Genomic DNA, 12,500 nt, shown 5'->3' with positions numbered 1-12,500 from the left:
AGGGGGGGGGGAGATATGGGGGAGAGAGAGGGACTGGGAGAGAGAGGGACTGGGAGAGAGAGGGCAGGGGGGAGGAGATATGGGGGAGAGAGAGGGGCTGGGAGAGAGAGGGCAGGGGGGAGGAGATATGGGGGGGAGAGAGGGACTGGGAGGGGGGAGAGAGAGTGAGAGGTGTGGGAGTTATGGGAAAGAGGGGGGAGAGAGAGAGAGTGACAGGCTGTGTTGGGCGGGGAAAAGGGAGGGAGAAATGACCCTTTACTTACTCCAGCTTTGGGGGTCTGGGATTGGGATTAATATTCTAGATAATCCAGTTACTCATCAGCAGAGAGGGGGGGGGGGGTGGGTTATGGGGAGGGAGGGATGGAAGAGAGAGGGAAACATGGTAGGTTTAGGGGAGATTGGGGGAGAGAGAGAGAGAGAGGGATGAGATGAGAGAGATGGATGAGATGAGAGAGAGAGGGAGAGAGAGGGAGAGAGAGGGATTAGTGTCAGCCATGTTGAGCATCTGGCTTAGTAGTTGTCCTGCTGTATGAAGCTCTGGCACTGGTGACACACACACACACACCACACACACACACACGCATGCATGCACACACATACACACGCATGCATGCACACACATACACACACAGGGATTATCAGATGCTATGTACGTGTACTCACACTGCCACTAGTGATGAAAGATGATAAAAATAGCAGGGTCAGAGGTCATTTCAATTCACTCAATTCTAGTGAATATTAGACTGAGTGATTGAATTCCACTGTCAACATTGCCATGTGTGCTATCTCTCTCTCTCTCTCTCTCTCTCTCTCTCTCTCTCTCTCTCTCTCTCTCTCTCTCTCTCTGTCCCTCTGTCTCTACAGCTGAGATGAGGTCTGCCAGTATGCAGCTCCGGTCCAGGCGGAATGCGGAATCCTCAGAACCAGAACACGAGGCAGAACCTTCAGAACACCACCACCACCCGGACCACTCCAGCCACCAGGACCACCCTGGCCACCAGGACCACCAGGACCACCAGGACCACCAGGACCACCAGGACCACCCAGCCATGGCCACCACAACTACGACCACATGAAGAACAAGTTCATGAACGAGATCGGACATCTGCCATGTAAGTCCTTCCTGGTGTAAAACAGAGGGGATGGATGGATGGATGGATGGATGGATGGATGGATGGATGGATGGAGGACTACAGATGCATAGGTTATAATAGGTTAGTAGGCTAGGTTAGGCTATGCTAGGTTATGGTAGGTTAGTTGGCTAGGCTATGCTAGGTTATGGTAGGTTAGTAGGTTAGGCTAGGCTAGGCTAGGCTATGCTAGGTTATGGTAGGTTAGGCTAGGCTAGGCTAAGCTAGGTTAGTAGGTGTTGAGTGTGTCCTCTCCTCCAGTGCCCATGTGGGCGGTGGGGGCCATCGTGGTGCTGGTGCTGGTGCTGGTCCTCTGCTGCCTCTTCTGCGTCTTCAAGAAATGCGTCGGCAAGAAGAAGAAACCCAAGAAAGTGAGGGAGAGGAAGGCCGGTCGGAGGAGGAAGGGAGGAGCAGAAGGAGAGGGAGAGGGCGGGGATAAGGTCAGAGCTGGAGAGACTAACATAAACATGTTACAGTAAATGGAATCAAAAAAATACATTTAAAAAATAAATAAAAAGTTGTCTTCCTTTCGCACTGTGACTGCCAATGTCACTTGTTTTACTTCTGATGACTGATGTATAGTTGAATCACTTACTTAACCATGTACTTACTGTAAGTAGCGTTGGATAAAAGCGTAAATGACTTAAATGTAAATTTAGGATATGGAATATAGCAAACGCTTTTTAAACATGTCCTCTCTGCCACACAGGAAGAGGGGGAGAAGAAGGAGGGGGGAGGAGAGGAGAAGGAGCAGGAGAAGCTGGGGAAGCTGGAGTTCTCCTTAGACTACAACTTCACAGAGGCCCAGGTAAGGGTCTGTGTGGCCTCCAGGGGAGGCTGGTGGAGGTAGAGGCCCAGGTAAGGGTCTGTGTGGCCTCCAGGGGAGGCTGGTGGAGGTAGAGGCCCAGGTAAGGGTCTGTGTGGCCTCCAGGGGAGGCTGGTGGAGGTAGAAATTGGAAAGGCTCATTGCAATGCATGGAATGGAATGAGGCATGTTAGAATGGTATTCCATTCCATGCATTACAATGAGCCCGTCCTCCGATTTCTACCTCTACCAGCCTCCCCTGGTTAGGACTAGCTGTCTTCACCTGTCCCTCTGACTCTCCCTGGTCTTCAATTTGATTCAATACAATTCAACCTACTTCATTTGTCCCGTTGGGGTCGTTCTAAGGCCAGAGCAGTGCTTCAGACATACGACAGACAGGCAGAGTGACAAATAGACAAAACATAAGAAACAATGACTGAAAAGCGCAGTGCGATAAATATGATCATGAGTATAAAACATGTCTTCTGTGGTCTGTGGTGGTCCAGTGGTCCAGCACCACGGCCTACAGTGCACACACATGCCCATGTTTCATTGGTTAGAATCTGGCCCGTGCTCTGCTGACTTATCCTGTCCTTACTTCCTGTCTTTCTCCACTGTCTCTGTCCAATAAAAATAAAACATATAAGAGTGGGACTGAAAACATCACTTCTCTGTCCCTCCCCAGCTGATCGTGGGCATCCTGCAGGCCCAGGACCTGGCAGCCATGGACATGGGGGGGACCTCGGACCCGTACGTCAAGGTCTACTTGCTGCCCGACAAGAAGAAGAAGCATGAGACCAAGGTCCAGCGCAAGAACCTATGTCCCATCTTCAACGAGACCTTCATCTTCAAGGTACATGCCCACCCTGACCTCTGACCTCCTGGCTCTGTTGGCTTTAGGGTTAGGGTTTGTTTGTTTGGTGACTCTGTAGGGCTTGTTGTTGGTGACTGTAGGGCTTGTTGTTGGTGACTGTAGGGCTTGTTGTTGGTGTCTCCAGGTTGTTGACGGTGATCATGTACACGTCACTTGTTGCCCTCTCTCAGTGCCCCCCGCTCCCTCAGTGGCGTCTGCCAGGGTATCCCCCCCAAACAACTGGAAACATGCAGAACTCAGTTGCATCTTTACTTGTCTGTTTGTCGATAAATGGTTGTTGTTAGTTTGTCTGGATTTGAGTTCCTCTATGTATTCAGCCTACATATGTGCATGGAAACAAATGACACTAACATCAAGGATTAGGCTACATAATCCTACGTTGATTTTTAATTAACTCCTGACACTAATTAAATCTCTCTCCCTGTGGAAGAGCATCAGTCTGCCAGTCTGGCAGGCAGACAGACAGGCAGGCAGGCAGGCAGGCAGGCAGGCACAGGCAGGCAGACAGGCAGGCAGGCAGGCAGGCAGGCAGGCAGGCAGGCAGGCAGACAGGCAGGCAGACAGGCAGGCAGGCAGGCAGGCAGGCAGGCAGGCAGGCAGACAGGCAGACAGACAGTATGGTCGTGTGACTAACCACCCTGGCCGCCCCGGCCTCTGTGTCCAGATCCCGTACGCTGAGTTGGGGGGGAAGACGCTGGTTCTACAGGTGTTTGACTTCGACCGGTTCTCCAAACACGACGTGATCGGGGAGATAAAGATCCCCATGAACAGCGTGGATCTGGGCCAGCCCATGCAGCAGTGGAGGGACCTGGAGAACAGCGAGAAGGAGGAGGTAGGAGGAAGATGATGAAGATGATGATGATGATCCTGTGTTGTGTTACTATGTTATGTACTGTGTTGTGTTACTATTCACCCACTGCTCCATCAGTCTCCTCCTCTCCACCTTCCTAGAACCTGCGGTAGAATGTCCTCCTGATTTGATTGGTTCCTGGCTGGTGATTTAGTCCTATGTTGTTGTGAACGTTTAACATGTTGTTGTGTTGTATGTTTAACATGTTGTTGCGTGTTTAACATGTTGTTGCGTGTTTAACGTGTTGTTGTGTGTTTAACATGTTGTTGTATGTTTAACGTGTTGTTAACATGTTGTTGCGTGTTTAACGTGTTGTTGTGTGTTTAACATGTTGATGTATGTTTAACGTGTTGTTAACGTGTTGTTGCGTGTCCTCCTCAGGCAGAGAAGCTGGGTGACATCTGCATCTCTCTCCGCTACGTTCCCACCGCTGGGAAGCTCACGGTCAACATCATGGAGGCCAAGAACCTGAAGAAGATGGACGTTGGAGGCCTGTCAGGTGATGAAGCTCCCCACACATACACACGTGCACCGCAAGCACATGCGTAATAACACACACACACGCACACACAGGCATACACACACACACACAGGCATACACACACACACAGGCATACACACACGCACACACAGGCATACACACACACACACACAGGCATACACGCACACACACACACACACACACACACACACACACACACACACACATACACACACACACAGGCATACACACACACACACAGGCATACACACACACACACATACACACACACACACACACAGGCATACACACACACACACACACACAGGCATACACACACACACAGGCATACACACACACACACACACACACACACACACTACTTGATTCCTCCAGTGTAGGGACATCATCACATGTCAACCCTGGTGCCCTCATGTGTTTCAACCTGTTGTCCTGTATCTTTGAATCTGATCAAACAGACTAGACTTTGACTAATGGGCTCCTTCTCCTTCACTCCCACCTCCTACACCTCCTCCTTCCCCTCCACCTCCTCCTTCCCCTCCACCTCCTTCTTCTCATTCTCCACCTCCTCCTTCTCCTCCTCCTCCTCCACCACCTCCTTCCCCTCCACCTCCTCCTTCCCCTTCACCTCCTTCTTCTCATTCTCCACCTCCTCCTTCTCCTCCTCCTCCTCCACCTCCTCCTTCCCCTCCACCTCCTTCTCCTCCTTCTCCTCCTTCCCCTCCACCTCCTCCTTCCCCTTCTCCTCCTCCTCCTTCTCCTCCTCCTCCTCCACCTCCTCCTCCTCCATCTCCTCCTTCCCCTTCTCCTCCTCCTCACTTTAGATCCCTTTGTGAAGGTGGTCCTGCAGCAGAACGGTAAACGGATCAAGAAGAAGAAGACGACCGTGAAGAAGAACACTCTGAACCCGTACTTCAATGAGAGCTTCAGCTTCGAGATCCCCTTCGAACAGATACAGGTAACACATTCTGGATGATTATCAACCTTATCAATCATTATCAATCATTATCAATCATCAGGAAGGTGTCAAACACCCAGTCAGTGTTTTCACTTTTCCTTTCTCTTCTCTCTCTCTCTCTCTCTTCTCTCTCTCTCTCTCTTCTCTCTCTTTATTTCTCTCTTCTCTCCCTCTATCTCTCTTTATTTCTCTCTTCTCTCCCTCTATCTCTCTCTCTCTCTTTATTTCTCTCTCTCTCTCTTCCAGAAAGTGCAGTGTGTGATCACGGTGTTTGACTATGACAAGCTGGGCAGCAACGACGCCATCGGTAAGACCTTCATGGGGTACGGCGCCACTGGTGTCGGCCTCCGCCATTGGTCGGATATGCTGGCCAATCCCAGGCGGCCGGTGGCCCAGTGGCACACCCTCCAGACCGAGGAGGAGGTGGAGGCGGCTCTGAAGGTCCCGCCTCGTTAAGGAGTTTGCATCGTTCTCGTTGTCCACAGAAAACAAACACATTGTTGTTTCACTGTTCATCACGTATCTCAGTGTCTGTTTATCTAAATGTTATTTTTGTTTGTTTCGTATTTGTATTTTATCATTCCGTGTGTGTGTGTGTGTGTGTGTGTGTGTGTGTGTGTGTGTGTGTGTGTGTGTGTATTCTATTCTATTGATGTGTTTAATATCACACATGAGTTGTTTTATAAAATGTCATACTCTTAATGGCAGCCTACGTGTAAAGGTGAAGACATGTAATTTATTTGTAAATGTGCGCCTTTGTAATATGTACTAGGCCTATAGGCTGTAATATGTACTAGGCCTATAGGCTGTAATATGTACTAGGCCTATAGGCTGTAATATGTACTAGGCCTATAGGCTGTAATATGTACTAGGCCTACATTTGATTTCCATCAGATGAAATTCAACAGTTTGGATTTGTAAAAGTGTCATGTGACCATGGTTATTCCCAGGATTACCTGCTCCTCAGGATTACCTGCTCCTCAGGATTACCTGCTCCTCAGGATTACCACTCTGGGTTGAGAGGGAAATGCAGTGTGTCGTCCTGTTCTCAGTCAATGTGCTCAATGATGCTGACTTTCGCCTTGTCATAGTTAGAACTTTGTTCTGTGGCTTCAATTGAATAAACCCTTTATTTCAACATGTGTGTATTTGATGTAAATCTCCAAGTCAATGCTGCAAATCTGTATATCTGTATATCTGTATATCCCTCTCTGCCTCTTCCCAAACCTTTGCTACCTTATGTTATTATTATTATTATTATTATTATTATTATTATTATTACTTCGTTGCACTGTTGATGAGCTAGCTTGCCCCAAGCATTTCATTGCACCGTCTACGGCTGTATTCAGTGTATATGTCAAATAAACTTTGATTTGATGTGGTTTGATATGACGCGTCACCGTTCCTCCTGGTGCAGTTCAGGCCGCCGCCGCCAGGGGACGCTCCTCCCTCTCCTTGACAAGGTGTTGCCTAGCAACCATCACAACCACACAGCAGCGGACCTGCTAGCTAAGCTACCTGCCAGGAAAGCACGGTGAGTTCATCCACATTTCCTACTGTCACTTTTAGAAACATCGAATATAGAAGTATTTGGTCTTTGTATTTCATGGTGGTGGAATAGAACTGTTTAAGGACGTGTTAGCCAGACAGTCAAACTCAGAAAACGAGTCCGTATGGATGTTTTTAGCTCGACCAACCGACCCAGTTGCAGTTTTATCTTCATGTAGTTGACCCGGTCAGGGGTCAGGGGTCGAGGCTGTCTGGAGCGAGTTGAACGTACCTTGGCCAGTGGAGGCTGTGTGTGTGTGTGTGTGTGTGTGTGTGTGTGTGTGTGTGTGTGTGTGTGTGTGTGTGTGTGTGTGTGTGTGTGTGTGTGTGTGTGTGTGTGTGTGTGTGTGTGTGTGTGTGTGTGTGTGTGTGTGTGTGTGTGTGTGTGTGTGTGTGTGTGTGTGTGTGTGTGTGTGTGTGTGTGTGTGTGTGTGTGTGTGTGTGTGTGTGTGTGTGTGTGTGTGTGTGTGTGTGTGTGTGTGTGTGTGTGTGTGTGTGGCTGCTGGTCTCCTCAGGTGTTGTTAACGTACTTCTGACCGTCGTCAACCAGGGCTTTGTTTCCCGCCCTCAGACGGCGGGATGAGCTCGGGACGGCCGCTGGAGGGCGCGGGCAGCGTCACGTGGTGGGGCTTCAGCCCGGCGCGGGATCTGCTCCTCACAGGTGAGTCTCGCGAGTGTGACTGGACAAGAGGTGATGAGGACAACATGGCCGCCTGCCAGCTGAGCTGAGCTGTCTTTACTATAGTAATACACAACACTATTACAGTACTGTGGTACTGGATATGAATCCCAGTGGTAGTCAATACAACACCTAGTTATATTAACTCTGGAGTCTCCCTCTGTCTCTCCGCCCCCCCCCTCCTCCCCCAGGGTCAGAGAGACAGGAGGGGGAGGTGAATGTGTTGCTGGTGGGGAGCGGAGACCCCAGACACATTCTGAAGACCGCCGCTGGCCTGAGAGACACAGACTCCCTCCACGTGAGTCAGGCTGAGACGTGCTGCTGCCCCCTAGTGGTTAGGATGGAAGTGACATGGATGTCTTATGGAAAATTGGGCGATCTCCTAATATTGTTCATATCATGCAGTCTTCTCTGTTATCTAACTGAACTTGTATCACAGCTGCCTGTGTTTTCATTTGGTGTTTAGGTAGCTTCCTAATAAAACAATGTGTGTGTGTGTGTGTGTGTGTGTGTGTGTGTGTGTGTGTGTGTGTGTGTGTGTGTGTGTGTGGCAGGTGTGGGTGGTAGAAAACAGTATGGTGTATAACCTGTGTGTGTGTGTGTGTGGCAGGTGTGGGTGGTGGAGAACAGTATGGAGGTGGTGGCCAGACAGCTGCTGCTCCTCTACCTGGCTCTGACCCCCCAGGACAGCATGGGACTCCACGGTCAGCGTTATTATCAGTGTTATTATCAGTGTTATTATCCTCCTCCTCATCGCAGTCACAGACGTGATCCAACAGTGTCCAGGTTCTCCCCAGGATGGCTGAACAGTGTCCAGGTTCTCCCCAGGATGGCTGAACAGTGTCCAGGTTCTCCCCAGGATGGCTGAACAGTGTCCAGGTTCTCCCCAGGATGGCTGAACAGTGTCCAGGTTCTCCCCAGGATGGCGCTGGATTACATCATGAAAACCTGACACTTGTTTATTCACGTCAAAATGGGCAAAAAATACCTTTAAACTCTGAATTCACTGAGGAACATCGCAACACTTTCACCTACATTCTCCTCTTTAACAACAATGTCGTTGGCGTTCAAAGATTACTCTATTTACTTAGTTACTCTATTATTACTAAATATATAGTTTAATAAAGATAGTTACTCTATCATTACTAAATATATAGTTTAATAAAGATAGTTACTCTATTATTACTAAATATATAGTTTAATAAAGATAGTTACTCTATCATTACTAAATATATAGTTTAATTTGCCTGGAAATGTTTCCATGGTGATGCAGTGCCTCTTCTGTTCTTTGGGGAGCGTCCTGGTGACAGATGACCAGAGACCTGGTGACAGATGACCAGAGACCTGGTGACAGATGACCAGAGACCTGGTGACAGATGACCAGAGACCTGTGGTGTTGGACAGTGTTGGATTTCATTGTGTTGGTGTTGTGTTCCTGGAGAAGGCGTGGTAGTGACCTCACATCCTGCTGTGGTGTGTGTGTTTCCTCTAGAGAAGACGGAGGCGTTCCTGGAGGTGTTTGGCAACAGTGAGGTCAGAGGTCAAACGGAGGAGACTCTGAGACACGCAGCGTCACAACTCTCCCTCTCCGTCACTCACTCTCTAGACACGCCCCCCCACCCCTGCCTGGACACCTCCCAGCTCAGAGTAGGGACCTGTCTGTCTGTCTGCCTGCCTGTCTGTCTGTCTGTCTGTCTGTCAGCCTGCCTGTCTGCCTGCCTGCCTGCCTGTCTGTCTGTCTGTCTGTCTGTCTGTCACAGTTTAATCTAACATTGACCACGGGTCCGTCCACAGTTTAAGGAGCGTGATGAGTTGGTGAGGATCTTTAAGCAGTGGCTCCAGCCCCCCTCCACGTCCTCCCGTCCCTCCCCAGGACCGATGCAGCAGGCCTGGGACGCCCGCGTCCGGCAGCACCTGGGGACGCGCTACGACTACAGGGGGGGCTGCTTCGACTGGGACCTCACCATGAAGCTGCACCAGAGGGGGGTAGGGATGTTCTAACATCCTCTCTCTCTCTCTCTCTCTCTCTCTGTCTCTCTCTGTCTCTGTCTCTCTCTCTCTCAGAGGGGGTAGGGATGTTCTAACATCCTCTCTCTCTCTCTCTCTCTCTCTCTCTCTCTCTCTCTCTCTCTCTCTCTGTCTCTCTCTGTCTCTCTCTCTCTCAGAGGGGGTAGGGATGTTCTAGCGTATGTGGAAAGCACCATCTCTGTCCCAATGTTCAGTCTCTTATCCCCCCCCTCTCTCTCTCTCTCTCTCTCTCTCTCTCTCTCTCTCTCTCTCTCTCTCTCTCTCTCATCAGTGTGCCGTCATAAACAAACAGCAGTACGTCCGCTGGAGGGAGAGGGGCGTGGCCTTTGAAATGAGGGAGGGTATCTACCAAACAGCCAATCAGAGCCTTCTCTCCATGAGAGTGTTCTGCAATGTAAGGTTCTATTTTTATTGACTTTTATTTTTTCATTTGGACAGCTGTGATGTGTGAGACGGTGTGTGAGCTCCTCTGTCTCTTCCGGTGTGTGTGTGTGTGTGTGAGAAGCAGCCTTGACTACTGCAACACACTCTTGGCCGGTCTCCCCGCCTCCTCCATCAGGCCTCTGCAGCTCATCCAGAACGCTGCCGCTCGTCTGGTGTTCAATCTCCCCAAATTCTCCCATGTCACCCCCCTCCTCCCCCTCCTCCCCCTCCTCCGCACCCTTCACTGGCTCCTGGTTGCAGCTCGCATCAGATTCAAGACCCTGGTGCTCGCCTACCGGGCGGCAAAGGGAACAGCCCCTCCCTACTTGCAAGCAATGGTCAGCCCCCAAACCCCCCCTGTACTAACCCTAACTCTAACCCTGACCCCACCTGCCCGATCACTCCGCTCGTCCACCTCAGCCGCCCGCCTGGCACCACCGCCTCTACGTGGATGCAGCAGCCGCGCTACTCGGTCACGGCTTTTCACTGTCCTGGCGCCCCGGTGGTGGGAGGAGCTTCCCACTGCTGTCAGGACTGCAGAGTCACTACCGATCTTCCACCGTAGATTGAAGACCCGTCTCTTCACCCCCACTATCCCCCCTGTACTAACCCTAACCCCAACCCTAGAGACCTCTTCACCCCCACTACCCCCCTGTACTAACCCTAACCCCAACCCTAGAGACCTCTTCACCCCCACTACCCCCCTGTACTAACCCTAACCCCAACCCTAGAGACCTCTTCACCCCCACTATCCCCCCTGTACTAACCCTAACCCCAACCCTAGAGACCTCTTCACCCTCACTACCCCCCTGTACTAACCCTAACCCCAACCCTAGAGACCTCTTCACCCTCACTACCCCCCTGTACTAACCCTAACCCTAGAGACCTCTTCACCCCCACTACCCCCCTGTACTAACCCTAACCCTAGAGACCTCTTCACCCCCACTACCCCCCCTATACTAACCCTAACCCTAGAGACCTCTTCACCCCCACTACCCCCCTGTACTAACCCTAACCCCAACCCTAGAGACCTCTTCACCCCGACTACCCCCCTGTACTAACCCTAACCCTAAAGACCTCTTCACCCCCACTACCCCCCTGTACTAACCCTAACCCCAACCCTAACCCTGGTCTGAGCATTGATTACTTTATCTTATGATGACTGATGGATAGATGATTCACTTACTGAAACAAATGGATTTGATGTAAGTCGCTTTGGATAAAGGCGTCTGCTAAATGCCATCAATGTAATGTAAATGTAAATGTGAGTGTGTGTGTGTGTGTGTGTGTGTGTGTGTGTGTAGAGGGGGGACAGGGCAGTAGTGAGGGGGTATTGGGGAGACATTGTGTCCAGTCCCTACCTGTCCTTCGGTATCGAGTCAGATGACCAGAAGCTGCTTCAGAAACAGAACGGCCAACACGTCAAGGTAACAACATTGTAATAACGTTGTAATAACGTTGTAATAACGTTGGGTTCATGATATTATATCTACATGTGTTTTTTTACAGACACGTCTTTACACCTTATAGATTGTGTGTTATGTTTCTATGTTTATCTCTCTTCCTCTTTTCCTGACTCCCCCTCTCTCTCTCCCTCCCTCCCTCCCTCTCTCCCTCCCTCCCTCTCTCCCTCCCTCGTTCACAGACAGCTCAGGATATCTCCTATGAAAATGTTCAGGCGCTGTTCCAGTGTTTGTCCCGTAGAGGGAGCCCTCCCTCTGCCTCCCACCCAGACACAGAGGAGGAGAAGGAGGGGGGAGAGGAGGAGAAGGAAGTGAAGGAGGAGGAGGAGAAGGAGGTGAAGGAGGAGGAGAAGGAGACACAGGAGCCAGCATCACCCTCAGACACAGAGAAGTCTGGGGAGGAGAGTATGTTTGTGTTTGATACCGTTCCTCATCACGTTCCATGCTTTATAATGAGCCCGTCCTCCAATTCGTACCTCCACCAGCCTCCCCTGGTTTGCCAACAGTTGCCATTATGTGTCTCAGGGCTGCTGTGTGTGAGGGGTGTGTGTGTGACCTTCCTGCCTCTGGACTCTCTCTCCAAGCTGCCAGACAAACACAGATACACACAGCTGTTCAACACCGTCTACTGTGGTGCCAGGTAACCAATCACAACGCTCTGTCTCTATCAGAGCTATCTGTGTCCTCCTGTTCCGTCTGGGATTCCTTAGTGTGTTCTGAAGCCTGTCTCCCTCCACCCTCCTCCCCCCTCCTCCCCCCCTCCTCCCCCCACCAGCATGGTGCACCACCTGGGTCCGTCGCTGAGGCAGATCTGTGCTCCCAACGCCCTGCTGGTCCTGGAACTGGCCAGGTACCTACCTACCTGTCTGTCTGTCTGTCTGTCTGTCTGTCTGTCTGCCTGTCTGTCTCTCCCTCTGTCTGTCTGTCTCTCCCTCTGTCTGTCTGTCTGTGGCATAATTATGATGGCCTTGTCACTATGCTGTCTCACTCTCCCCTCCTCCCCTCTCCTCTCCTCTCCTCACATCCCAGGTTCCTATTGGACCTCACCACGGAGCAGGAGGCGGGGTTTGCTGAGAAGGTCTGTGACATCGCTAAAGAGGCGGGGTTTGAGCAGAAAGAGAGGAGTGAGGTCTTGGCCTCCTTCACCCTGCAGAGGGCCTGAAGCTGTCCCAGTCCGCCTGGCAACAGCCCCGAGTCCCGACCCCCGGCCACTCAATCCAACTTACTGACTGATTTGTTG

At 50.9% G+C, this 12,500-nt stretch overlaps 2 protein-coding genes across 3 annotated transcripts; both read left to right on the top strand.

Annotated features, from left to right (window-relative positions):
• Nucleotides 1–1,072: 1,072 nt before the first annotated feature.
• Nucleotides 1,073–5,575, top strand: LOC310824501 (synaptotagmin-A-like; the record flags this gene model as incomplete). The annotated part of the gene is made up of 8 exons (XM_083697761.1): nucleotides 1,073–1,112; nucleotides 1,392–1,570; nucleotides 1,840–1,938; nucleotides 2,621–2,788; nucleotides 3,474–3,641; nucleotides 4,044–4,158; nucleotides 4,986–5,119; nucleotides 5,366–5,575. 8 exons carry the CDS (start codon nucleotides 1,073–1,075, stop codon nucleotides 5,573–5,575), a joined length of 1,113 nt encoding a protein of 370 aa, XP_083553887.1.
• Nucleotides 5,576–7,246: 1,671 nt separating this feature from the next.
• On the top strand, nucleotides 7,247–12,494 carry dnaaf3l (dynein axonemal assembly factor 3 like; the record flags this gene model as incomplete). 2 transcript variants are annotated; one of them, XM_083697759.1, is made up of 11 exons in its annotated part: nucleotides 7,247–7,328; nucleotides 7,538–7,644; nucleotides 7,957–8,050; nucleotides 8,839–8,993; nucleotides 9,141–9,332; nucleotides 9,646–9,768; nucleotides 11,102–11,224; nucleotides 11,443–11,665; nucleotides 11,786–11,900; nucleotides 12,036–12,110; nucleotides 12,290–12,494. In XM_083697759.1, 11 exons carry the CDS (start codon nucleotides 7,247–7,249, stop codon nucleotides 12,420–12,422), a joined length of 1,422 nt encoding a protein of 473 aa, XP_083553885.1. In that variant the 3' UTR covers nucleotides 12,423–12,494. The 2 variants fall into 2 exon arrangements, with proteins under 2 accessions (XP_083553885.1, XP_083553886.1); XM_083697760.1 differs by lacking the exons at nucleotides 7,957–8,050; nucleotides 8,839–8,993.
• Nucleotides 12,495–12,500: the final 6 nt, after the last annotated feature.

Source organism: Argentina silus (genome assembly GCF_951799395.1).
Source record: "Argentina silus genome assembly, contig: scaffold_683, whole genome shotgun sequence".
In the NCBI taxonomy this organism is placed as follows: Eukaryota; Metazoa; Chordata; class Actinopteri; order Argentiniformes; family Argentinidae; genus Argentina; species Argentina silus.
This window is presented reverse-complemented; position numbering and strand designations above follow the sequence as displayed.